This window comes from Heptranchias perlo, chromosome 7 (genome assembly GCF_035084215.1).
Source record: "Heptranchias perlo isolate sHepPer1 chromosome 7, sHepPer1.hap1, whole genome shotgun sequence".
In the NCBI taxonomy this organism is placed as follows: domain Eukaryota; kingdom Metazoa; phylum Chordata; class Chondrichthyes; order Hexanchiformes; family Hexanchidae; genus Heptranchias; species Heptranchias perlo.
The window spans coordinates 12,057,152-12,084,928 of NC_090331.1; the positions used below are offsets into that span (position 1 = coordinate 12,057,152).

The window sequence follows — 27,777 nt, forward strand, 5'->3', positions numbered from 1 at the left end:
TTCCTGATGGGTATAACTAAAGGGTCAATTTGAAGGAAATTACTTCAATTATTAGTGGAGGGGGAAAAAAGTCTATATTAAGCTGGTTGAGATTGGCATGGATGAGGGTTTGGGTTTGAACTTCACAAATCTCAGTAATGAGAATCATTCCCATCAGACAGTTCTGTTGGGAGTGAGCTCAACTGTTATAACCCCTTTCTCTTGCATGACACACAAGTAATTCTGAATAAAGCGATGCCTTGAGTACACACTGACCAAGGTTAGAGTTGTGACAGGTGTGTGCCGCACCTGGTGAAAAGGGCGTTTTTCTTTGAGCAGTAATGGAATCTCCAGGCCTGCAAGCTTCGAACCAGCGGACTTGCTTTGATCATCTTGAAATCTCAACATTCGGGCTTCGCTAACTACTCTCCTCAGTCGGTATGTTACATTTGAGGGATAAAGCCCATTGTATCAACTCATGGCTGTAGATCAGTTCGAGAATACGGTGGCATCAATAATTTTAATCCAAGTACAAATTAGTTACACACAGTAACAAAGCAGTAAGTTCAAAAGATGGCGCTTACCCCAATCTCTTGGAGAATAGGTGATCACATCTTGAAACTGTCTGTCCCTTTTTGTCCTTTGCTTCTGTTCTGACCTTCCCCCTTAAGGCAGTTCTTTATACACCCCCCCCACCCCCCACAATTCCATGTAACAGACACATGACCATGACATCATCCACCCATAGCCAATCATAGGAACAGGAGTAGGCCATTCAGCCCCTCGAGACTGTTCCGCCTTTCAATTCGATCATGGCTGATCTGTATTTTAACTCCATTTACCCGCCTTGGTTCCATAACCCTTAATACCCTTGTCTAACAATCTATCAATCTCAGATTTTGAACTTTTCAATTGACTCTCCATCTCAACAGCTTTTTTTGGGGGAGTGTGCGAGATTTCTACTACCCTTTGTGAATCAGTGATACTGTAGCCCATTTAACCCATATGTGGACATGCTTCCATTTTGTTTCTCCTTGACTCGTTTCAGCAGTATTCCAGCAAACAAACTTAAAACAAACTGCATTAAGGCAGTTCAGGATTACCTGGCTGGCTGTGTCGATGACAGCACTGAGCAGAGCCATACGGACCAGTTAATCTCTGCTTTATGCCAGTTCAGTTGATCTCGGCTGGTGCACTAGTTGAGGGCTCTGCATTAGGCCTTGACGGCTGTGGGTCAGAGGGGTTAAAAAGAAATGGTCTGTGGTTCTTGCTCCTGATTGTGATTTGTGTAGAAAAGAGCAAGTGTGGGGATGTTGGCTGAGGACAGGATTGTGCTTGGCTGCAATGCACTCAGTGGTAGAACAGATTGTCAACACTTAATTTGAGCAGCTATACACTAAGAGGGGCGCAGAATTTTTTGGATTGGGAGAGAAGAATTGGTAATGGGGAGGGGGCTGATCATCAGAGAAATGCAGTTTCTGGAATATTGGCCTGACTTTTTTTATTCATTCATGGGATGTGGGTGTTGCTGGCAAGCCAGCATTTATTGCCCATCCCTAATTGCTCTTGAGAAGGTGGTGGTGAGCTGCCTTCTTGAACCACTGCAGTCAGTGTGGTGAAGGTTCTCCCACTGTGCTGTTAGGTAGGGAGTTCCAGGATTTTGACCCAGCGACAATGAAGGAACAGCAATATATTTCCAAGTCTGGATGGTGTGTGACTTGGAGGGGAACTTGCAGATAGTGTTGTTCCCATGTGTCTGCTGCCCTTGTCCTTCTAGGTGTTAGGGGTCGTGAGTTTGGGAGGTGCTGTCGAAGAAGCCTTGGCGAGTTGCTGCAGTGTTTCCTGTGGATGGTACAGACTGCAGCCACTGATCACCGGTGGTGGATGGGGTGCGAATCAAGCGGGCTGCTTTGTCCTGGATGGTATCGAGCTCCTTGAGTGTTGGACCTGCACTCATCCAGGCAAGTGGAGAGTATTCCATCACACTCCTGACTTGTGCCTTGTAGATGGTGGAAAGACTTTGGGGAGTCGGGAGGTGAGTCACTCGCCGCAGAATACCCAGCCTCTGACCTGCTCTTGTTGCCACAGTATTTGTGGCTGGTCCAGTTAAGTTTCTGGCCAATGGTGACCCCCAGGATGTTGATGGGGGATTCGACAATGGTAATGCCATTGAATGTCAAGCGGAGGTGGTTAGATTCTCTCTTGTTGGAGATGGACATTGCCTGGCACTTGTCTGGTGCGAATGTTACTTGCCACTTATCAGCCTAAGCCTGGATGTTGTCGAGGTCTTGCTGCATGTGGGCACGGACTGCTCCATTATCTGAGGGGCTGCGAATGGAACTGAACACTGTGCAGTCATCAGCGAACATCCCCATTTCTGACCTTATGATGGAGGGAAGGTCATTGATGAAGCAGCTGAAGATGGTTGGGCCTAGGACACTGCCCTGAGGAACTCCTGCAGCAGTGTCCTGGGGCTAAGATGATTGGCCTCCAACAACCGCTACCATCTTCCTTTGTGCTAGGTATGACTCCAGCCACTGGAGAGTTTTCCCCCTGATTCCAATTGACTTAATTTTACTAGGGCTCTTTGGTGCCACACTCTGTCAAATGCTTCCTTGATGTCAAGGGCAGTCACTCTCTCCTCACCTCTGGAATTTGCTCTTTTTTATTCGTTCATGGGTTGTGGGCATCGCTGGCGAGGCCAGCGTTTATTGCCCATCCCTAATTGCCCTTGAGAAGGTTTGTCCATATTTGGGCCAAGGCTGTAATGAGTTCTGGGAACGAGTGGCCCCGGTGGAACCCAAACTGAGCATCGGTGAGCAGGTTATTGGTGAGTAAGTGCCGCTTGATAGTACTGCCGACGACACCTTCCATCACTTTGCTGATGATCAAGAGTGGACTGATGGGGCGGTAATTGGCCGGATTGGATTTGTCCTGCTTTTTGTGGACAGGACATACCTGGGCAATTTACCACATTGTCGGGTAGATGCTAGTGTTGTAGCTGTACTGGAACAGCTTGGCTAGTTCTAGACACAGGTCTTCAGCACTACAGCCGGGATGCTGTCGGGGCCCATAGCTTTTGTTGTATCCAGTGCACTCAGCCGTTTCTTGATATCACGTGGTGTGAATCAAATTGGCTGAAGACTGGCTTCTGTGATGGGGGGATATTAGGAGGAGGCTGAGATGGATCAGCTACATCTGATTAACCTACAATAGACTGTTACAGGTCTGTGATTACCCTACGTATAGTGTTTTTGGTCTAGCAATTGAACTTTGGCTTAGATTTAGTCTCCTTTCTGAATGTCAACTGCATATTGTTATTTATTTGGGATCTTTTTGTGTTTAAAGGCAGAAGAAGAATTTTTAAAAGCCCAGAAAGTGTTCGAGGAAATTAATATTGACTTGCAGGAAGAGTTGCCATCACTATGGAACAGGTGGGTGGTCAGTCTTTTGTTGAGTGGTCTTTCTGCTGTGCTGGAAGGTATGAGGTTGGTACCAAGCCGGCTTGTGGAAGCTGATGGAAATTTGAGTCTTAATTTACATTTTAAGCAAAGGTGAAATCTGTACAGTTCTTGATGCTGCATGACTGAATTTAGTGTTACTCTTGGTGCTAATTTACATCACAAATATTGGGCCACTTCATGCATGAAATGACAACAGGATAGAAAATAATTGTCAATAGTTATAATCGGCTGGCTGCATCCAACCGCAGGCCTGCGCCCATAGAATTCAATTAATTTTGTTCTATCACAAAGCACAGGTGGCAAAATATTGTAAGAGTGGAACTGTTTCATGTTTTGAGGGTTTACACCATGAAACGTTAACCTGTCTTTTCTGTTAACACATGCTGACTGACCTGTGAATTTCCAGAATTTGTTTCTCAGTTTACAGTACTTTTTTTTTATCTGACACTTAAGACTAGCTCTGCTTGCGACTCTTAATTTAAACTCTGCATTTACGGTGGATCTTGGGCAATGAAGGAATTTAGAGGAGCATATTACAAGGATAATGCAATAATCGTGGGGGGCTTTAATCTTTATTAGGCAAACTAAATTGGCAAAAGTAGCTTGGACGAGTTCATGGAATGCATTTAAGACAGTTCTCTAGAACAATATTTCAAGGAACCAACTAGGGAACAGGTTATTTTAGATCTAGTATTGTGTAATGAGACGGGGTTAATTAGTAACCTTTTTAGTTAAGGATCCTCTGGGGAAGAGTGATCATAATATGATAGAATTTCATATTGAGTTTGAGTGATGTAGTTAAGTCTGAAACTAGCATCTTAAATTTAACTATCTTAAATGCATTCCATGAACTCGTCCAAGCTACTTTTGCCAATTTAGTTTGCCTAATAAAGATTAAAGCCCCCCACGATTATTGCATTATCCTTGTTCTATGCTCCTCTAAATTCCCTAGGATTTGAAGAGGTGGCTACAGAGATAGTGGATGCATTGGTTTTGATCTTCCAGAATTCCCTAGATTCTAGAACGGTCCTTGTGGATTGGAAGGTACCAAATGTAACCCCACTATTCAAGAAAGGAAGGAGGGAGAGAGAAAACAGGGAACTATAAGAACATATGAAATAGTAGCAGGAGTAGGCCATACGGCCCTTGAGCCTGCTCCGCCATTCATTCGGATCATGGCTGTTCTTCAACCTCAACTCCACCTTCCAGCCTGATCCCCCATATCCCTTGATTCCCCTAGACTCCAAAAATCTATCTATCTCAGCCTTGAATATATCCAATGACTCAGCATCCGCAGCCCTCTGGGGTAGAGAATTCCAAAGACTCGGAGCCCTCTGAAGAAATTTCTCCTCATCTCAGTCTTGAATGGCCGATCCCTTATCCTGTGACTATGCCCCCTAGTTCTAGACTCTCTAGAAAGGGGAAACAATCTCTCAACATCTATCCTGTCAAGTACCCTCATAATCTTGCATGTTTCAATGAGATCACCTCTCATTCTTCTAAACTTGAGAGTATAGGCCCATGCTACTCAACCTCTGTTCATAGGACAACCATGTCATCCTAGAAATTAATCTAGTGAACCTTCGTTGTGCCGTCTACAAGGCCAGTATATCCTTCCTTAGATAAGGAGACTAAAACTGTATGCAGTACTCCAGATGAGGTCTCACTAAAGCCCTGTACAACTGTAGTAAGACTTTGTTACTCTTGTACTCCAACCCCTGTGCAATAAAACCCATCATGCAATTTGCTTTCCTAATTGCCTGCTGTACCTGCATACTAACTTTGTTTCTTGTACGAAGACGCCCAAGTCTCTACACCAACATTTAATAGTTTCTTACCATTTTAAAAAATGTTCTGTTTTTCCCACCAAAGTGAATAATCTCCCATTTTCCCACTTTATACTCCATCTGCCACCTTCTTGCCCACTCACTTAGTCTGTCTATCTCTTTGCAGACTCTGTTCTCCTCACAGCTTACTTTTCCACCTATCTTTGTATCGTCAGTAAACTTGGACACATTACACTCAGTCCCTTCATCTAAGTCATTAATATAGATTGTAACTCTCAACCAGTTAGCCTGACATCAGTAGCTGGGAAAATATGATTAGGCAGAGTCAACATGATTTAATGAAAGGGAAATCGTGTTTGACAAATCTATTAGTTTTTTGAGGATGTAACTGGCAGGATAGATGAAGGAACAAGTGGATGTAGTATATTTGGATTTTCAAAAGGCATTCATTTAAGGTGCTACACAAGAGGTTGTTACACAAGATTAGAGTTCATGGGATTGGAGGTAATATATTGGGGAATAGACAGGCGTTTCTGCGGACGCAACCGAGACTCCAGGATGGTATGTTGCCTCCCTGGTGCAAGGGTCAAGGATGTCTCGGAGCGGCTGCAGGACATTCTGGAGGGGGAGGGTGAACAGCCAGTTGTCGTGGTGCATATAGGCACCAACGATATAGGTAAAAAACAGGATGAGGTCCTACAAGCTGAATTTAGGGAGTTAGGAGTTAAACTAAAGAGTAGGACCTCAAAGGTAGTAATCTCAGGATTGCTACCAGTGCCACGGGCTAGTCAGAGTAGGAATGACAGGATAGCTAAGATGAATACGTGGCTTGAGAGATGGTGCAAGAGGGAGGGATTCAAATTCCTGGGCCATTGGAACCGGTTCTGGGGGAGGTGGGACCAGTACAAATTGGACGGTCTGCATCTGGGCAGGACTGGAACCAATGTCCTAGGGGGAGTGTTTGCCAGTGCTGTTGGGGAGGGTTTAAACTAATGTGGCAGGGGGATGGGAACCGATGCAGGAAGTCAGTGGGAAATAAAGTGGTGACAGAAACAAAAGGCAGTAAGGGAGAGTGTACAGAACATGACCGGACAGATGGTCTGAGAAAGCAGGGCAAAGACCAAGGGAAGTCTAGATTAAACTGCATTTATTTCAATGCAAGAAGTCTGATGGGCAAGGCAGATGAACTCAGGGCATGGATGGGTACATGGGACTGGGATGTTATAGCTATTACTGAAACATGGCTAAGGGAGGGGCAGGACTGGCAGCTCAATGTTCCAGGGTACAGATGCTATAGGAAAGATAGAGCAGGAGGTAAGAGAGGAGGGGGAGTTGCGTTCTTGATTAGGGAGAACATCACGGCAGTAGTGAGAGGGGATATATCCGAGGGTTCGCCCACTGAGTCCATATGGGTAGAACTGAAAAATAAGAAGGGAGAGATCACTTTGATAGGATTGTACTACAGACCCCCAAATAGTCAACGGGAAATTGAGGAGCAAATATGTAAGGAGATTACAGACAGCTGCAAGAAAAATAGGGTGGTAATAGTAGGGGACTTTAACTTTCCCAACATTGACTGGGACAGCCATAGCATTAGGGGCTTGGATGGAGAGAAATTTGTTGAGTGTATTCAGGAGGAATTTCTCATTCAGTATGTGGATGGCCCGACTAGAGAGGGGGCAAAACTTGACCTCCTCTTGGGAAATAAGGAAGGGCAGGTGACAGAAGTGTTAGTGAGGGATCACTTTGGGACCAGTGATCATAATTCCATTAGTTTTAAGATAGCTATGGAGAAGGATAGGTCTGGCCCAAAAGTTAAAATTCTAAATTGGGGAAAGGCCAATTTTGATGGTATTAGACAGGAACTTTCAGAAGTTGATTGGGAGAGTCTGTTGGCAGGCAAAGGGACGTCTGGTAAGTGGGAGGCTTTCAAAAGTGTGTTAACCAGGGTTCAGGGTAAGCACATTCCTTATAAAGTGAAGGGCAAGGCTGGTAGAAGTAGGGAACCTTGGATGACTCGGGAGATTGAGGCACTAGTCAAAAAGAAGGAGGCATATGACATGCATAGGCAGCTGGGATCAAGTGGATCCCTTGAAGAGTATAGAGATTGCCGGAGTAGAGTTAAGAGAGAAATCAGGAGGGCAAAAAGGGGATATGAGATTGCTTTGGCAGATCAGGCAAAGGTGAATCCAAAGAGCTTCTACAAATACATAAAGGGTAACTAGGGAGAGAGTAGGGCCTCTTAAGGATCAACAAGGTCATCTATGTGCGGAACCACAAGAGATGGGTGAGATCCTGAATGAATATTTCACATCGGTATTTACGGTTGAGAAAGGCATGGATGTTAGGGAACTTGGGGAAATAAATAGTGATGTCTTGAGGAGTGTACATATTACAGAGAGGGAGGTGCTGGAAGTCTTAACGCGCATCAAGGTAGATAAATCTCCGGGACCTGATGAAATGTATCCCAGGACGTTATGGGAGGTTAGGGAGGAAATTGCGGGTCCCCTAGCAGAGATATTTGAATCATCCACCGCTACAGGTGAGGTGCCTGAAGATTGGAGGGTAGCAAATGTTGTGCCTTTGTTTAAGAAGGGCGGCAGGGAAAAGCCTGGGAACTACAGACCAGTGAGCCTGACATCTGTAGTGGGTAAGTTGTTAGAGGGTATTCTGAGGGACAGAATCTACAGGCATTTGGAGAGGCAGGGACTAATTAGGAACAGTCAGCATGGTTTTGTGAGAGGAAAATCATGTCTCACGAATTTGATTGAGTTTTTTGAAGGGGTAACCAAGAAGATAGATGAGGGCTGTGCAGTAGACGTGGTCTACATGGACTTCAGCAAAGCATTTGACAAGGTACCGCATGGTAGGTTGTTACATAAGGTTAAATCTCATGGGATCCAAGGTGAGGTAGCCAATTGGATACAAAATTGGCTTGACGACAGAAGACAGAGGGTGGTTGTCGAGGGTTGTTTTTCAAACTGGATGCCTGTGTCCAGCGGTGTGCCTCAGGGATCGGTGCTGGGTCCGCTGTTATTTGTTATTTATATTAATGATTTGGATGAGAATTTAGAAGGCATGGTTAGTAAGTTTGCAGATGACACCAAGATTGGTGGCATTGTGGACAGTGAAGAAGGTTATCTAGGATTGCAACGGGATCTTGATAAATTGGGCCAGTGGGCCGATGAATGGCAGATGGAGTTTAATTTAGATAAATGTGAGGTGATGCATTTTGGTAGATCGAATCGGGCCAGGACCTACTCCGTTAATGGTAGGGCGTTGGGGAGAGTTATAGAACAAAGAGATCTAGGAGTACAGATTCATAGCTCCTTGAAAGTGGAGTCACAGGTGGATAGGGTGGTGAAGAAGGCATTCAGCATGCTTGGTTTCATTGGTCAGAACATTGAATGCAGGAGTTGGGATGTCTTGTTGAAGTTGTACAGGGCATTGGTGAGGCCACACTTGGAGTACTGTGTACAGTTCTGGTCACCCTATTATAGAAAGGATATTATTAAACTAGAAAGAGTGCAGAAAAGATTTACTAGGATGCTACCGGGACTTGATGGTTTGACTTACAGGGAGAGGTTAGACAGACTGGGACTTTATTCCCTGGAGAGTAGGAGGTTAAGGGGTGATCTTATAGAAGTCTATAAAATAATGAGGGGCATAGATAAGGTCGATAGTCAAAATCTTTTCCCAAAGGTAGGGGAGTCTATAACGAGGGGGCACAGATTTAAGGTGAGAGGGGAGAGATACAAAAGGATCCAGAGGGGCAATTTTTTCACTCAAAGGGTGGTGAGTGTCTGGAACGAGCTGCCAGAGGCAGTAGTAGAGGCGGGTACAATTTTGTCTTTTAAAAAGCATTTGGACAGTTACATGGGTAAGATGGGTATAGAGGGATATGGGCCAAGTGCAGGCAATTGGGACTAGCTTAGTGGTATAAACTGGGCGACATGGACATGTTGGGCCGAAGGGCCTGTTTCCATGTTGTAACTTCTATGATTCTATGATTCTATGATTCTATTGACATGGATTGGTTAACAGGCAGAAAACAGAGTAGGAATAAAGGGATCATTTCATAGAATCATTACAGCATGGAAGGAGGCCATTCTGCCCATCGAGTCCAAGCCAGCTCTCCAAGAGCAATTCTGCTAGTCCCACGCCCCTGCCCTATTCCCGTAGCCATGCAAATTTTTTCCCTTCAAGTAATTATCCAATTCCCTTTTGAAAGCCATGATTGAATCTGCCTTCACCACTCTCAGGTGGTCATTCCAGATCACAACCACTTGCTTTGTTTTTAAAAAAAAGTTTTTTTTCTCATGTCACCTTTGGTTCTTTTGCCAATCACCTTAAATCTGTGCCCTCTGGGTCTTTACCCCTCTGCCAGTGGGAACAGTTTCTCTCTACTCTGTCCAGACCCTTCATGATTTTGAATACCTCTATCAAATCTCCTCTCAACCGTCTCTGTTCCAAGGAGAACAACCCCAGCTTCTCCAGTCTATCCATGTAACTAAAGTTCCTCATCCCTGGTACCATTCTAGTAAATCTTTTCTGCACCCTCTCTAAGGCCTTCACATACTTCCTAAAGTGCAGTGCCCAGAACTGGACACAATACTCCAGCTGTGGCCAAACTAGTATTTTATAAACGCTCATCGTAACCTCCTTGATTTTGTACTCTATGCATCTATTTATATAGTCCAGCATCCTGTATGCTTTCCTAACTGCTTTCTCAACCTGTCCTGCCACCTTCAATTTTGTGCACATGTACCCGCAGATCTCTGTTCCTTTACACTTTTAGAATTGTACCCTTTAGTTTATATTGCCTCTCCTCACTCTTCCTACCAAATTGTATCATTTCGCAAATTTCATCTGCCAATTGTTCACCCATTCCACCAGCCTGTCTGTCCTCTTGACGTCTGTCACTATCCTTCTCACTGCTTACTACCCTTCCAAGTTTTGTCATCTGCAAATTTTGAAATTGTGCTCTGGGGAACACCATTATATACCTTTCTCCAGTCTGCAAAACAGCCGTTCACCACTACTGTTTCCTATTACTTAGCCAATTTTGTATCCATGCTGCCACTGCCCCTTTTATTCCATGGGCTTCAACTTTTAAGACAAGCCGATTATGTGGCACTTTTTATCAAACGCCTTTTGAAGGTCGATATAAACCATCAATCACATTGCCCTCATCAACCCTCTGACTTTTTTTAATGAGGTAACAATCAAGTTGGTTAAACACTATTTGCCTTTAACAAATCTGTGCTGGCTTTCCTTTTTATTATTCCAGACTTGTCCAAGTGACTTAATTTTGTCCTAAATTATTGTTTCTAAAAGTTTCCCCACTACCGATGCCTGTAGTTGCTGGGTTGATCCTTATACCCTTTTTTGAACAAGGGTGTAACATCTGCAATTCTCCAGTCCTCTGGCACCACCCCTGTATCTAAGGATGTTTGGCAGCTTATGGTCAGTACCTCTGCAATTTCCACCCTTACTTCCCTCAGCAACCTAGGATGCTTCCCATCTGGACCGGGTGACTTATCTACCTCTAAATACAGCTAGCCTTTCTAGTATCTCCTCTTTCTCAATTTTTACCCCATCCAGTATCTCAACTACATCTTCACTCACTGTGACTCTGGCAGCATCTTCTTGGTAAAGACAGATGCAAAGTACTCATTTAGTACCTCTGCCACCATGCATAGATCTTTTTGGTCCCTATTGGTCCCACCTCTCTTTCTACCCGTTTACTGTTTACATGTCTATAGAAGACTTTTGGATTCCCTTTTTATGTTGGCCGCCAGTCTATTCTCATACTCTTTGCCCCTCATTTCCTTTCTCGCCTCCCCTTTGAACTTTCTATATTCAAGTTTTCAAAGGTTTAGCTGTAGAAATGCAAGTATATCTCTAGCTGCAAAGGGAAATGGGTGAACAGCAGTACCAGAAGTGAGCATGCACACTTCCCTCTACAGTGGCGAAGAGTGCCCTTACTGCACTGCCCTGGAATGGTGTCGGCTGAGGACTGATCAGATGCGTTTGTATTTTTTTGCAAAAATGATCTTCAAAACATCAAACATTCTGTGTAAGACGGGTTTAATAAAATGGAACAGGTGCTTCATTACCACATGCTGTGGACGTTTCTCTGGCACTGTGGGGAAGGGGGTGTTTACAATCTAACTCCATCCTGCCTAGGTTAATGGTATTACTCATGCCCCATCTGTGTCCAATTTAGAGATGAGTAAAGAATTGCCACCATAAGTGAGATCTAACATCTGTCCAAAAATACAAGGACAAAGTTCAGACTTCTAAATTAGTTTCCTGGATTATTCGTGTGGTTTGCTGTGTGTTGCTTTATTGGAGGGGATGAGTGGGAATCCAAGCCCATTCTGTACCCCGTTGCGAATTCTTGCTTTTAGCCCTGACGGTGGGACAGGATGTGAAAAGTCTGAGGGGAGGGAGAATACCTGGGACAACTTTTTTTTTAATGCTGCCCCCAAACACTTAAAACAGCATTGCCCAAATTGGATTATTCTAATGGTTGATGTTTACTTCATAGTTTTTCCTTTTCCTCCTCATCCTCCTCTTTCCCCCCCCCCCAACCAAAACAACTGCCACGTTTAATTTTTTCCTGTTCCAATGAAAGAGGGTTACTCAGGAGAAAGGTGGCAAGGAGACTTGAGACCGAAGTTTGCCTTGGTGTAGGTCAGGCTTCCACAAAACTTGTAACCCATGGAAAAGACTACAAGAGATCATGAATGCTGGAAATGTGGAGTGAATACAGACTGCATGGCCAGTTCTGATGAGGGGCCCCACCTGGAAGGTAATCTGTACCATTCCCTGGTGCTGACTGCCTTGCTGCAAAATTTGTTTCTAAGACTTGTGTTCATCGGGATTATTTACTTTTGTATATCTTTCCTCGTTGCTGCATAAAGCAGTTCAAACTATTGACTTCAATTAATAACTTTGCAGTGACCCAAGTTTTTGAGTCCTGTGCTGGACTATGTATCAACTTGCTCTCTTTCATGAGTTCTGTTTCTCTTTTTTTTTTTCTTTTACAGTCGTGTTGGTTTTTATGTGAACACATTCCAAAGTATAGCTGGGCTGGAAGAGACATTTCATAAAGAAATGGGCAAGGTATGAGGTGATTTCTTGGCTTGGTATTTTGGGGTTTTAATTTCTTTTTTTTTTCTTTTAAAAGCTGCGAGTGACTAAAGGTAAACAAAACCGTGACCAGCACGCCCCACTTCTAGATAACCTGCAGTATTATGCTGAAGTCCTGAACTGAATATTTTTTGTCTTTACAGTTTAAGCAAATGTTTTATCTTTTCATTGACTATATTAGATGAAGTGTCCGAAACCTCACAGGACATCACCCAGATGAAGAGTAGGATAGACTAGGTAAACGTTTAAATTTTAAAAAAAAAACGTAGTGATTCGTGAATCCCAAGCTTTGGTTTAAAATCCTGTAGGATATAGGAGGAAGGGTGGACTGAGATGAAGTGTAGACATTTTGAGATTCTTGGAAAGAATGAGTTGGGATAGAGGATGTTATGATGATTCTGGACTTCAATGCTATATAGAGCTGGAGGTGTAGAATATAGGAGGGCTTATTTGGTGCTTAAGCGCAACATACAGATGGGGCATTGACATTGCTGTACTAAGTTAAAATTGGAGACCGGAAAAGGGGGTTGTGTATTCGGTTTGGTCGTCTTTAAAATGTGTGTATCGAAGGAAATGTTGCCAGTGGTAATCATTGATATTGTAGGGATACAAGGGCCAAGCCAGGTTGTGTTTGCAGGAATGAGATGGTTGTGATAGCGAGCATTAATTGGGGAGCCTCCCAATGGTTGGTGGCCACGTTTCTTGCCTGATTTTGATTTATTAATTTCTTTTAAATTGAGCTACAGTTAGAGTTGGTAATATCAGTCATCCTGAATATGAATAATAACTGTTCAATGATTTGTGAGCTGAGGAAAATTCACTTTGCTTTCTTTTCTCCGATTTTTTTTTTTCCTCCTCCCCCACTGCTAATCCGCAACTGTTAAATTCATTGGAGCCATATTGCTGTTAGGGGAGTGTAGAGTTCAGGCCAACAGTTTCCACTTTGGAGCTACTGTTTCCTCTTTCTGCCCCAGCGCAAGTTTTAAGTTCCAAACCCCGGTGGATAAATTTTTCGAGAAGTTCTCCCCTCTGATCACTTAGGATTTATTTTTGTGTGTTCCTTCACAGTTGAACCAAAATCTCGGTGGCGCCATGATCCAACTGGAACAGCAACACATGGGCAAGTCATTACCTGTCAAGGGAGCGCCAAGGTTGGTTTTAAAAACAGGAGATGTGAAGTTTTATTTAGAAGTCTGATCTCAGTGACATTTGGTCTCAAGATTTCTTTGGAATATTTTTATGTTTTGGAAAGTTTGAAAATATTAACATGGTCTTTTGGGTCAGTTGGCAAATTTGCTGTTGGATCGCATTCCTGGTCTGTACTGAGGTAGCTGATCTTGCCTACAGAGACTCCACGTTTGGTCTGAGTGTTTTGTGTGTGTGGGGGAGGTGGATTGAAATGGGATTGCCACACCTGATGACTATCAAAGAAAGACTGACTTGCATTTCTATAGCGTCTTTCATGACGTTCCGTAGGGCTTTACAGCCAATGAGGGACTTAACGGTGTAGTCACTGTTTGTAATGTAGGAAATGTGGCAGCCTATTTTCACACAGCAAGATCCCACCAATAGCAATGTGTTGATGACCAGAATTTTTTTTTTGTTTTGGTTGAGGGATAAACATTGTCCAGAATCCTGGGTAAACACCCCTGCTCTTCAAAATAGTGCCGTGGGATCTTTTTATGTCCGCTACTTAACATCTCATCCGAAAAACGGCACCTCCCCTAGTGCAGTGCTCCCTCAATACTGCACTGGAGTCAGCCTAGAATTTTGTGCTCAAGTCTTCTGGAGTGGAGCTTGAACCCACAGCCTTCTGACTGAGGTGAGAGTGCTACCGCTGAGCCATGGCTGACACCACAAGGGACCCTGATGGAGAGCACGCTTCTATGGAGCTTGGAATTGAGCCCATAAGGCGAACGGCCATTTGGATGAGGTACCAGTTGATAGGTCCTTGCCTGTGGCTCCATATCTGAGGAAAGAAAGGTGCTACATAAAGTTAAACGCCACTTGCTTGACCTGATTTCACATCCCCAAAGAGAGTGCAAAAATTTATTCCAGTGGTGAGTAGTAAATGGAATCCATTTGAGATTGTGCATCAAGATGCCTGGTTTTCATAGCTTCGGCACCAGAGTTGCTACCTCAAAATGGACAATGCCCTTGTGACCCTTCAGAAATTCAGAATAAAAAATTTATTTTGAAGTCCTTTTTTTGTTTTTTAAAAAGTGGATTTGGTCTGTGCTGGGAGCAGTTTCATGTATGTGATGTCTTTTTTTAGAAACATAGAAAATAGAAGCAGGAGTAGGCCATTCGGCCCTTCAAGCCTGCTCTGCCGTTCAATATGATCATGGCGGATCCTCTATCTCAAGATCGTATTCCCGCTTTCTCCCCATACCCCTTTTCTTCCTCTTCCTCCTCCTTATACCATGCAGCTAAATCAGGACCCAAGAAACTTATTCTAGTGTCAGCTGTGGCTCAGTGGGTAACACTCTCGCCTCTGAGTCAAAAAGTTGTGGGTTCAAGTCCCACTCCAGAGACTTGAGCACATAATCTAGGCTGACACTCAGTACAGCACTGAGGGAGTGCTGCACTGTCGGAGGTGCTGTCTTTTGGGTGAGACGTTAATACGAGGCCCCATCTCTGCCCTCTCAGCTGGACATAAAAGATCTCATGGCACTGTTTAGCAGATGAAATGGGCAGTTCTCCCAGGTGTCCTGGTCAATATTTATCCCTCAACCAACATCACTTTAAAAAAAAAAATAAAAAAATTATCTGGTCATTATCACATTGTTTGTGGGATCTTGCTGTGCACAAATTGGCTGCCACGTCTCCTACACTACAACAGTGACAACACTTCAACAGCACTTCATTGGCTGTAAAGTGCTTTGGGATGTCCTGAGGTGGTGAAAGGCACGATATAAATGCAAGTCTGTCTGTCTTCTATTCATTGGCGTGGGCCTCTATAGCTGGCGGCGGGGGCCTCTATAGCTGGCTGCTGGGATATTTGCGAGTGGCTCGCGGCTGAGGGCACTTGGCTCTTTTTTTATGTTGTGTGGGCGGAAGGTCGTGAGTATCTAGATAGCATCTGGCTGCCTCTTGTTCCTTCCTATGAAAGTGCAGGAAAACCAGTCAGCACAGGGAAAATCCTAAGCCATAAACCATTGTCCGTCTACGCTCTGACGTTACCTGTTGGAGCTCTGCCAGCCAGAGCAGTTTCTATCGCTGTAGATAATTGTGAACAAATGCATAAAAACTGCTATAGCTTTTTGCACAGTCCCAAGGAAGTGTATCCTCAGCAGTAAGGATAGATTCAGTAATTTAGTGCTTTGGCTCCCTGCAGCAATAAAAAAACATCTGTATAATCCATATTCCTCCCTTCCTTCCAGATTTCTAACTTAACATTGGAATATTGCATCTGTTCTTTTTAAAACATGACTTCTCACTTTCAGCTGTTTTGGATTTGTCTTAATGCTTTAGGTTTGACCCTGTGTGAATTTGATTTTGTGGTGTGAAAAGACAGATTTTTTTTTTAAAACAGTAAAACTTTTAAATCCACTCCACAGTAATGCTTGTGATTGTTCAGTTATAACCCAAAAAAACCTGTTTAATAAATACTATTAAGTTGTGATTAGTATGTCTTACATTTGCATAGCGTAACAAAGCATCCCAAGGTGCTTTTAGGAGGGGGGCTGGGGGACATTAGGCGGGAAGTAGGAGGCAACTGACCAAAGACACAGGCTAGTTTTCAGGAGGCTTTTGGAATGTGATTTTTTTTTTAAGCTGTGTACATCAGATGCTGGAGTGGTGTCTGCTTGCTTTCTGGTGGAGAATTGCATGTCAAACTCTCTCTTGGGCTGCACATCCCCATTTCAAAGCACAGTGCTGCAAACTTACAAAATATTGTGGTATTGTAAAGCTGTGCCTTGCTTGTGACCGCAACAATTTGAATTCGCTTGTAATAAGTAAATTAAATGAGAAACGCTGCACCTGTAATAGTGTGTGGTGTGCATTTTGTACATTACACTTCTATACACACATTTGTCACTTTTTTAACAAACTAGAAAGCAAAAATGTCAATCACTTGGATCCTACAGAGACCTCCCCCTCTCCTCCTACCCGCCCTGCCCCCCACAAACTTCCAGGAATAGGAAATACTTTATTGATCAGGAATTAAAACATCTGCCTTCTCGGAGACCTTTTTTTAAAGAGTCAGACTAAAAAGTTTGAGCCAGTCTGGCCTCCATTTGACCTGAGCGTTTGCTAAGAGCAATCTGGATGTCATCCTTAAAGGGATGCACACCTACACTTTAGCAGCAGACTAAGTGGTTTAATGCTTCAGTCCTCATAAGGAAGCAGATTCAATAGTAACTTTCAAAAGGGAATTGGATAAATGTGTTGAGAAAACTGCAGGACTATGGGGAAAGAGCAGGGGAGTGGGACTAATTTGGATAGCTCTTTGAAAGAGCCGGAAGAGGCACGACGGGCCGAATGGCCTCCATCTGTGCTGTAAGATTCTATGAAGTCTTTGAAGGTGGCAGGACAAGTTGAGAAGGCTGTTTTTTTTTAAAAAAAAACAAAAATACATGGGATCCTTGGCTTTATAAATAGAGGCATAGAGTACAAAAGCAAGGAAGGTTTGCTAAAACTTTGGTTAGGCCTCAGCTGGAGTATTGTGTTCAGTTCTGGGCGCCACACTTTAGGAAGGATTTACCAGAATGGTGCCAGGGATGAGGGACTTCAATTATGTGGAGAAGCCGGGGTCCTCAGAACGGAGAAGGTTAAGGGGAGATCTGAGAGGTATTCAAAATCATGACCGGTTTTGACAGAGTAAATAAGGAGAAACTGTTTCCAGTGGCAGAAGGACCAGTAACCAGAGGACACAGATTTAAGGTGATTGGCAAAAGAGCCAGAGGTGACATGAGGAAACATTTTTATGCAGCGAGTTATGATGATCTGGAATGCACTGCCTGAAGGGGTGGTGGAAGCAGATTCAATAATAACTTTCAAAAGGGAGTTGGATAAATACTTGAAGGGGGGGGAAATGTACAGGGCTATTGGGGAAAGAGCAGGGGAATGGGACTAATTGGATAAGGGGATAGCTTTCTCAAAGAGCTGGCACAGGTATGATGGGCCGAATGGTCATCTCCTGTGCTGTACATACTATGAAGTGCTTCTTCTGACACTGAGCTGCATCATGGGGAGATTTTCTAGTAACTTTAATTTTTGAAATGTCAGGAGCATACCCAGAAAGGATGCTGTTTCCCAATCCTGCTGCTTTATTGTGAATAATGGAATTTATGACCTTGTGCACACTTGCTGTCAGGAATGTCATTGCTTCAGACTGCAATCTAAGGATTGCATCACTGCTGCAAAATCTTCCAAAGAATTGTGGCTCATAAACCACGTGGTTAAGATTTTCTTTAAGCCATGACGCTTTAGATAAGTGTGTGGTTTCCTCCCCCCTCCCACCCTCAGTAAGACCGCTACGGAGTGCAAGTTATTTATAGGAAGTTGTTGAGCAGAGCAAGAGCTTAGTCACAATTCTTTTTGACTTCCGCAGTGCCGGTAGCCAATGGTTTGATTGCTGCTTAGTTGGCCAAATGGGGAGGAAATTTGTTTTCAGCACTGAAAGCTGCTGGGTGAGATCTTTCAACAAGGATAAAGGAGGCTTGCATTCACATGGCAACTGGTTGCTAAACTGAAGGAGGCAAAAAGAAAACGAGTCCTGGGAATCCAAAATAAAAACCGGAAAGGTTGGAGGTTAATCAGCATCTAAGGGAAGAATGGGTTCATTTTTTTGGTGTAACCATTTTTTTTTGGGGGTGGAAATCGCACCCAGGATGTTAAGATATCAATCGCTGATGGATGCTGATTGCCCTGCTGTGCATTTCCACCATTTATTGCTATGCTAATGTTTGGTTTGTGGCAGATGTTAATCCATCTTCTGCTGTCATTCATGGATCAACTCTCGACATTCTGCAAATTGGTACTTTTCAATTTTGACTAGTGTTTTGTCTGTAATTTGTCAAAACCTTTCACATAAATGGTCTCAAACATTGCCCCTCACACATTGACTGACTAGATTTAATCTGGGACATAAAGAAGCATGCATTTATTTATACAAAAAAATGTCCCTCGTAAAATATGTAGGAACCAGAGAAGGGCATTCAGCCCCTTGCCTGTTCCACCATTCACTTAGATCACAGCTGGTATGTACCTCGGATCCATTTTACCTGCCTTTGCTCCATATCCCTTGATACCCTTACTCATCAGAAATCTATCGATCTTAGTCTTGAAAATTTCAATTGACCATAGCCTTTTGGGAGGGAGCGAGTTCCAGATTTCCACTACCCTTTTGTCTGAAAAAGTTCTTCCTGATTTCACTCCTAAATGGGAAACCTTGTTAACTTATACAATGCAGTATAAGGTTTTCTGCTGGCTGTGTACAAAGATACTTGAAACATTCAAGGAGATCTTGAAACATTTGCCTGAGGAAGGAGAAAATCTCCGAAAGCTTGTGAATTTAAAATAAAATTGCTGGACTATAACTTGGTGTTGTAAAATTGTTTATAATTGTCAACCCCAGTCCATCACCGGCATCTCCACATCATGTGTACAAAGATGCAGAGGGAAGGTGTGTTGGGGAGGGTTAGAAATTGTTTTGATGGAATAAATGCAATTTTGCAACATACTGTACACTGTAAATTGGGACAATTGACCAGATTTTGCAGATTATTTTTTACTTTATTTCTTTCCTTCCCTGCCCCACCCCCGCCAGCAGATTTGCCGCAAGCAATTCCATGAAGAAAGCAGGTAGTCAGCCTGCTCCAAGGTTTGTGCTGACGTTTGTGGTGATTTAGTTGGAGCTAGCTGACTTGCATGCATTTTGCTTTTTTTTCCCCCCCTCTCCTGTTCCCCTAGTGTGGAAACCCTGTTGGCTGTTCAGGTTTGTTTTGTGATTCCTTGCAGAATTCTCTGCATTTGTTCCTTTTGTTTGAGAAATTGAATAACTTTCTAAATGAGGAGCGAAGAGAAACTGGATATGGTGGCAGGCAAAAAATTAAATGGCACTCAAATTTCAGCTGTTTGCAAGTTAACATCATTTGTTCTGCCATTGCGTTACACGATAGCAATGACTGGGCCTGTTTGTGTTTCTACATTCAACAAACCGCATTGATCTCCCAGAAATGTTAACGTGGGCCAATTTATTTTTGTGTTTTTGCACACTAGTCAATTCAACAGCAAAGACAGTGCATGTTTAAAGTCCTTTTTAAGAGTGTCAGGGCCTTGCTTCGTGTTGGTTTCAATGAGTTTTGCCAGATCTGTTCTTAACGTAACTCATAGGTAATCATCTCCATTGAGTCATTGTGGGCAGTGACCACTTTGGCCGATTTTGAGCAAGTGGTTTAGGAAAACCTCCTTGTAAACCAGAGTAGTTTCATGGTATAGTTTTGGTATTACAATCTTCAGTCCAGAGATTTTTTTTAAGGAAAGGGGTTTTTATGACTCTCCAACTTCAATCCTTTTTACATTGTTAATTTTGAGCCCACTAGGACATCTGTCTTTCGAATGAGACGCTAAACCAAGAGCCCCATCTGCCGTCTCGGTTGGACATCACAATAATGCTGTGGGACCTTTTAAGAACGGCAGAGAAGTTCTCCCTGGTGTCCTGGACAATATTTATCACTCAACCAACATCACCTAAAAACAGATTACCTGGTCGTTATTTAATTGCCGTTGATGGGACTTTGCTGTGTGCAAATTGGCTGCTGCGTTTCCTACGTTACAACAGTGATCACACTTCAAAAATACTCCATTGGCTTTAAAGCACTTTGGGACATCCTGAGGTCATGAAAGGCACTATATAAATGCAAGTCTTTCTTTTCTACATTATCATTTCTCTTTTTTTTTTCATTACCCCACCCCCAAGCCAAATGGGGAATCCTGAGCATACTATGCAAAGTGTTACACACAGGACCTAATGAAATGCACTTGTGCTCTCCTTCCTTCCCTACAAGCCTTTATTAGGATACAGCCTGTAAAGCCAATGTACTCTCCTGGAGCTGCTATACATTGGTTGGTTTGTCCAAAAATGTATCTGCAGCTGCTCTTGTTTTGTAGGACTGGTTTGTGTCGGTCTGTCCCTGGTCGTCATGCAGTGACTAGCCCCAGCTCCAATGCGTTGCAGTGGTTACGAATCTCACCACCTCAATGCATCCGGTTTCTTCCACTGTTACCCAAAGTGTTGCCACCTCCAGTTGCCCCTTCAACAAGTGCTATTATCACCATTGAGATGGTAAATTACATTGCATGGCTGCTATGAAGAAAAGTGCCTGTCATTGCTTTTAATGACTTGTTGCTGCCAACTAGCTTAAACGGTATTGAGAACGTCACCATCTTTCTCTTTTTTGTCTGATTTTTAACTGTGAATCTAAAAACAGGTTTAAACTTGGGCTTCACACCTGGTTTCAGGCGAGCAAAGTTCTTGCAACTGCTTCTCCTGCTTTTACATTTCAACCCAGAAGCTGTGTCTCAATAAAGTGATTGGCTGCGTTATTGTATGGAGCCCCCATCAAGAGCAAATGGGACTGGCTGTCTAGATTACGTTACTAAAATAGCTCCCTTGAACTGACAGCACAAATGTAGACCTAGGTTTTTGGTGGGTCTACATTGTCGTTTTTAAGACGCTGATTAAAACCTACCTCTTTGACCAAACGTTTGGTCACCTTGTCCTAATGTCTCCTTTTTGGCTCGGTCTCGCTCTTTGTCTGATTTACACTCCCATAAAGTGCCGTGGGACTTTTAACTACGTTAAAGGCACAAGTTTCTTTTGGTTCTCAGACCCTGAGCACACTTACGGTATGGAATGTCACTGACCGTGGGAGGCCTGAGCATTTGCAGTCAGCTGCACTCCTAGTGTAAATGCATCTTAATTCTGTCATCTGAAACTTTCTTCTTGAGAATCACCTGATATAGGTAAACCTAGTCTCGTCTCTGCACAAGCCTGACAGTCCCTCTGTTCACTGTGGTCTGAGTCCAACTGGTTTTGATCTTTCCAATTATTCTTTCTATTGTATACTAGCACTTAACCCAGTAGCGTTTGTTATAGGAGGACCAAAGGGGAAGAGATTGGCAAGTCCCATAAGTTTCTGAACTTAGTGATTTCCAATTGTACTGAAATGTTTACGACCTGCAGATCTGCCATTTGAAAGCTGCACAATTTCCCTGCCCGCCCCCCCGCAAAAAGAATCTCAAACTCAATGTTTGTTTTATTGTTTGTTCCTTTGCACATGTACAAACTATATAGTTATAGTTTTCACATGTGGGGAGTCCAAAACTAGGGGCCATAAATATAAATCCAATAAGGAATTCAAGAGAAACATCTTTACTCAGTGGTGAGAATGTGGAGCTCACCATCACAAGGAGTAGTTGAGATGAATAGCATAGATGCAGTTAAGGGGAGTCTAGATAAACACGAGTGAGAAAGGAATAGAAGGATATGTGATTCGCTGATAGGGTTAGATGAATTAGGCTGGGAGAAGGCTCGTGCAGTGCATAAGCACAGACATGGACCAGTTAGAATCATACAGGTTACAGCACGGAAGGAGGCCATTTGGCCCATCGAGGCTACGCCGGCTCTATGTAAAAGCAATCTACTCCCCTGCGCGCTCTCCATAGCCCTGCAAATTTTTTCCTTTCAAGTACTTATTCAGTTCCCTTTTTGAAGGCCATGATTGAATCTGCCTCCTCCATCCCCTCTGGCATTGCATTCCAGATCCTAACCACTTGCTGTGTTTTTCCTCATGTCACCTTTGGTTCTTTTGCCAATCACCTTAAATCTACGTCCTTTGGTCCTTGACCCTTCTGCCAATGGGAAACAGTTTCTCTCTACCTACTCTGTCTGGATACTTCATGATTTTGAATACCTCTACCAAATCTCCTCGCAACCTTCTTTGTTCCAAGGAGGACAACCCCAGCTTCTCCAGTCTATCCATGTAACTAAAGTCCCTCATCCCTGGAATCATTCTAGTAAATCTCTTCTGCACCCTCTCTGAGGCCTTCACATCTTTCCTAAAGTACAGTGCCCAGAACTGGACACAATATTCCAGTTGTGGCCGAAGCAGTGTTTTATAAAGATTCTTCATGACTTCCATACTTTTGTACTCGATGCCTCTATTTATAAAGCCCAGTATCCCGTATGCTTTTTAACCACTTTCTCAACCTGCCCTGCCACCTTCAACAATTTGTGCACATATACTCCCAGATCTCTGTTCTTGTACCCCTTTTAGTTGCGCCTTCTAGTTTATATTGCCTCTCGTTCTTCGGACCAAAATGATCACTTAGAATTTTTCTGCATTAAATTTCATCTGCCACATGTCCGCCCATGCCATCAGCCTGTCTTTATCCTCTTGAAGTCTACCACTATCCTCCTCACTGTTTACTACTCTTCAAAGTTTTGTGTCATCTGCAAATTTTGAAATTGTGCTCTGTACATCCAAGTCATTAATATATATAATCAAGAAAAGCAGTGGTCCCAGCACCGACCCCTGGGGAACACCACTGTACACCTCCCTCCAGTCCTAGAAACAACTGTTCACCACTACTGTTTCCTGTCCCTTAGCCAATTCTGTATCCATGCTGCTACTGCCCCTTTTATTCCATGGACCGCAATCTTGATGATAAGCCTACCGTGTGGCACTTTATCAAATGCATTTTGGAAGTCCATGTACACCACATCAACCGCATTGCCCTCATCTACCCTCTGTTACCTCATCAAAAAACTGTATCAGGTTAGTTAAACATGATTTGCCTTTAACAAATCCGTGCTGGCTTTCCCTAATCAATCCGCATTCGTCCAAGTGACTGTTAATTGTCCAGGATTATTGTTTCTAAAAGTTTTCATCACTGAGGTTAAACTGGCCTATAGTTGCTGGGTTTATCCTTGCACCCTTTTTTGAACAAGGGTATAACATTTGCAATTCTCCAGTCCTCTGGCACCACCCCTGTATCTATGGATGTTTGAAAGATTATGGCCAGTACCTCCCATCTGGACCCGGTGAATTATCTACTTTAAGCATTGCTAGCCTTTCTAGTACCTCTATCAATTTTTAGCCCATCCAGTATCTCAACTATATCTTCCTTTTACTGAGACTCTGGCAGCATCCTCTTGGTAAAGACAGATGCAAAGTACTCATTTAGTACCTCGGCCATCCCCTCTGCCTCCATGAGTAGATCTTCATTATGGTCCCAAATTGGCCCCACCCCTCCTCTTACTACCCGTTTACTGTTTACATGCCTGTAGAAGACTTTTGGATTCCCTTTTATGTTGGCCGCAAGTCTATTCTCATACTCTCTCTTTGCCCCCTTTATTTCCTTTTTCACTTCCCCTCCGAACTTTCTATATTCTGCCTGGTTCTCACTTGTGTTATCAACCTGACATCTGTCATATGCCCCTTTTTTTTTTGTTTCATCTTACACACACTTTTGTCATCCAGGGAGCTCTGGCTTTAGTTACCCTACCTTTCTGCCTCGTGGGAATGTGCCTAGACTGTACCTGAACCATCTCCTCCTTAATGGCCACCCACTGTTCAATTACAGTTTCACCTGCCAATCTTTGATTCCAATTTACCCGGGCCAGATCTGTTCTCATCCCATTGAAATTGGCCCTCCTCCAATTGAGTATTTTTACTTTAGACTGGTCATTGTCCTTTTCCATAGCTATTCTAAACCTTATGATACTATGATCGCTGCTCCCTAAATGCTCCCCCACTGACATTTGCTCCACCTGGCCCACCTGGAACCAAGTCCAGCAATTCCTGCATCCTTGTAGGGCCGGAAACATACTGGTTAAGAAAGTTATCCTGAACACATTTCAAAAACTCCCCCTCTTTGCCCCTTATTGGGTTGAATGGCCTGTTTGTGATGTAAATGCTATGTAATTCTAGTTAGTGTAGCTTTAATGGCAACTGTTAGAAAATTTGGAACTTTTTAAAATCTCTGAAAAATTGGAAACTTCTAAAACAGTGTGAATTAAATGTTGGGACACTGTTCTCTCCCTGAAGGTGGAGATGTGTGGTGGGCTATGGTTCCAAGGGTGCCAACAGTCCTCGAGTGCCTGTTCTTTGAGAGAGCCTGGACAGTGGCTGGAAGCAGGCCAGCACAGTCAGGCCTCGTCCAGCCCTTGCCTAAACACCCCACATACAGGCACTTTCCAGCAGGAATTGCTGGATGGTGGTGGAAAAATGGGAGCAGTGGCCTTTCCTTTAGTTCCCTCCAACTCCGAGATATACTGAAGCAATCTTTGGATGCCCTTAGCCTGGCTAAGCTCAGCTATCAATAATGGAGTGAATCAGTCAGTAGCACAGTGGGAGGTGCACCCATTGAACGATCTAAAGATTTTTAAAAAGAACGTGCACCCGTTGAAGTCAGCCGTGGCTCAGTGGTAGCACACCCTCCCGTCAGGTCGTGGGTTCAAGTCCCACCTCAGAGACTTGAGCACATTATCTCGGCTGACATTTCAGTGCAGTCCTGAGGGAGTGCTGCACTGTTGGGAGGTGCCGACTTTATGATAAGATGTTAAACTTGGGTCTGGTCTGCCCTCTCGAGCGGACGTAAGATTCCATGGCAGAGAGTTCGCCTGGGGACCTGGTCAACATTTATCCTTCAATCCATGCCAACAAAAAGTTTAATGGGTCATTCATCTCATTGCTCTCTATGGGATCTTGCTGTGTGCAAATTGGCTGCCACAGTTCTCTACAACAGTGACTAAATTTCAAAAATAATTTGCATTGTAGATTGAAGCATAAAATGAGAGATAGCAATAGATAAAGTGAGCGAGCAAAACTGTGGCAAATGGATTTCACTATAGGCAAGTGAGAGGTCACCCACTTTGGACCTAAAAAGATAGATCAAAGTATATTCTAAATGGTGAAAAGCTTGAAACAATGGAGGTCCAAAGAGACTTAGGGGTCCATGTGTAAAGATCATTGAATGTCATGGACTGGTACAGAAAATAATCAAAAAGGCTAATGGAATGCTGGCCTTTATATCTGGAGGACTAGAATACAAGAGGGTAGTAGTTATGCTACAGCTATACAAAACCCTGGTTAGACCACACCTAGAGTACTGTGTTCAGGTCTGGGTACCACACCTTAGGATGGATATATTTGCCTTGGAGGGAGTGTCGCGTAGATTTACTAGAATGATACCTCGACTCAGAGGGTTAAATTACAAGAGATAACACAAACTAGGGTTGTATTCCCTGAAATTTAAAAGATTAAGGGGTGATTTGATTGAAGTTTTCAAGATATTAAGGGGAACTGAGGTTAGAGAGAGAGCAACTATTTCTGCTGGTTGGGGAGTCTAGGACTAGGGGACATGGCCTAAAAATTAGAGCCAGGACTTTCAGGAGTGAAGTTGGGAAACACTTCGACATGCAAAAGGTGGGAGAAGTTTGAAACTCTCTTCCGCAAATGGCAGGTGATGCTAGCTCAATTGTTAATTTTAAATCTGAGATTGATAGATTTTTGTTAACCCCATATCCCTTAATACTCTTGGCTGAGGCGGGTATATGGAGTTAAGGCACAGATCAGCCATGACCTTATAGAATGGCAGAACAGACTCGAGGGGCTAAATGGCCTACTCCTGTTCCTATGTTTCTAATTAATTTGCTGTGAAATGCTTTGGGACATCCTGAGGAGATGCCAGGTGCTATATAAATACAAATTTGTTCTTTGGAGGAATATTCTATTGAACATTACATTGTGAATTTTAATGTGTATTATACCAACAGTAACCCTGTGAAACCAGACAAGTCTGCATCACCACCAGTGGAAGAGTCTCCTCCTGCCACTCCTGTGGCAAAGAACGACAACCACGTATCTGCTGCAGCTTCACCCAGCCCTCATGCCCCTCCTGTACCAAAGTCACCATCCCAGGTAATGTAGCTTGCCACTAGAAGAACTGTTTCGTTAGTCGTCTTTCAGATGGTGTGCTGCCTTCTGATTGTCCCACAGGAAGCATGAAGCATGAAAAATGAATTCAGTGTGTTGGCAACAGTCGTGGGATGTTGGCAAGAGTCATGGAATGTTGAGGGCAAACGGGTTTGCCGTCGGAATTTTGCAGCTCTAACGACAGAGCGTTTGAACTCCTCGTTGTGGTAAATGTTTGGGATTCAGTCTTCAGTGCGCAGCTAGTCTCAAGATTTTTCAGCTGTTCGCTGACTGTACTTGTAGTGCTAAACATAACACCAGTTCTTGTCATCAATAGTGCAACTATTATCATTGTAGAGTTGGTAGAATTCTGCCAAACTGGTTGTACACAGGACATGATTTTAGCTGGTGAGAGTTGTATGTAAAATTGGGGAAAACGTAAGTGAAATGTTCCCAGGTCACACTTCAGTCTTCTCCATTATCTGATAAATTATTGCATGGCAAATGGCTGACTATGAAAAGTAAAGCCACTCCCACTGGTAAGATAGTTAAAGCAATCTGTAACTTGCTGGAAGCTTTGAAGCATTCAGTGACAACCCAGTGATTTTTGTCGTCAGTTTGTGAAAGTAGAGAAGGTGGGGGGTTGGAGGTGAATGAATACAGTTGTGGGGGGAGTCCAAATCTAGGGGCTATAAATATGAGAGTCACTAATAAATTCAATAAGGAATTCAGGAGAAACTTCTTTGCTCAGAGTGTGGTTAGAATGTGGAACTCGCTACCACATGGAGTAATTGAGGCAAATAACACAGATGCATTTAAGGCGAAACTAGTTAAGTACATGAGGGAGAAAAGAATTAGAAGGGTTAGATGGAATAGGGTGGGAGGAGGCTCGTGTGACCATGAACACCGGCATAGACCAGGTGGGCCGAATGGCCTGTTTCTGTGCTGTAATTTCTATGGAATAGTTTTGTTGGGGTTTTAAGCTTGTCGGGACAAAAAGTAGAGTCTCAGTTAGTAAACGTTAAGCTTGCATGTTGGTAAGAGGTTTAATAAATGTAAATTGAGAGCGAGTTCCAGTTGTTGCAGTGGGTAAGGCTTTGGTAATTTTAGATGACTGGGAGCTGGAGCCCAAGCTGGCTGCAGTGATTCATCCGGCACGGAGACGGTGTTTGCTAATCCACTCACGTGAAATGTATAAATAGCTGTTGGGGTGTGTGTGTGTGTCACTTGGTGCCACAGCAGTGTTGCATAGATTAACTTGCTATCTTTAAAAAAAAAATGGCTGAAACTGATCGGATGTCATTACAAACGAATGAATCGGAAGTTGTATTCAGAAGTTTTGACTTCTGGGGGGTTGAAATCTCATCAAAATATGCATCTTTCTTCCTGACTACCTCCCAGCTCTCGTTGTCCAGCTGCTGGAGTAGGTGCAGAATTTACTCGCTGGCCCCCACTATTAGC

General features: G+C 43.4%; 1 protein-coding gene across 9 annotated transcripts in view; it reads left to right on the plus strand.

The window, feature by feature from the left end:
• LOC137323527 (myc box-dependent-interacting protein 1-like) overlaps nucleotides 1-27,777 on the plus strand; it is a 127,911-nt gene that overhangs the window by 64,910 nt on the left and 35,224 nt on the right. For 8 of the 9 annotated variants that reach the window (XM_067987088.1, XM_067987092.1, XM_067987089.1 and 5 more), the window contains exons 7-11: nucleotides 3,328-3,413; nucleotides 12,286-12,361; nucleotides 13,457-13,539; nucleotides 19,167-19,217; nucleotides 26,178-26,322. In XM_067987088.1, coding sequence (XP_067843189.1) covers nucleotides 3,328-3,413; nucleotides 12,286-12,361; nucleotides 13,457-13,539; nucleotides 19,167-19,217; nucleotides 26,178-26,322 — 441 coding nt within the window. The remainder of the gene's footprint in view (nucleotides 1-3,327; nucleotides 3,414-12,285; nucleotides 12,362-13,456; nucleotides 13,540-19,166; nucleotides 19,218-26,177; nucleotides 26,323-27,777) is intronic. The other variant, XM_067987090.1, reaches the window with a different exon arrangement.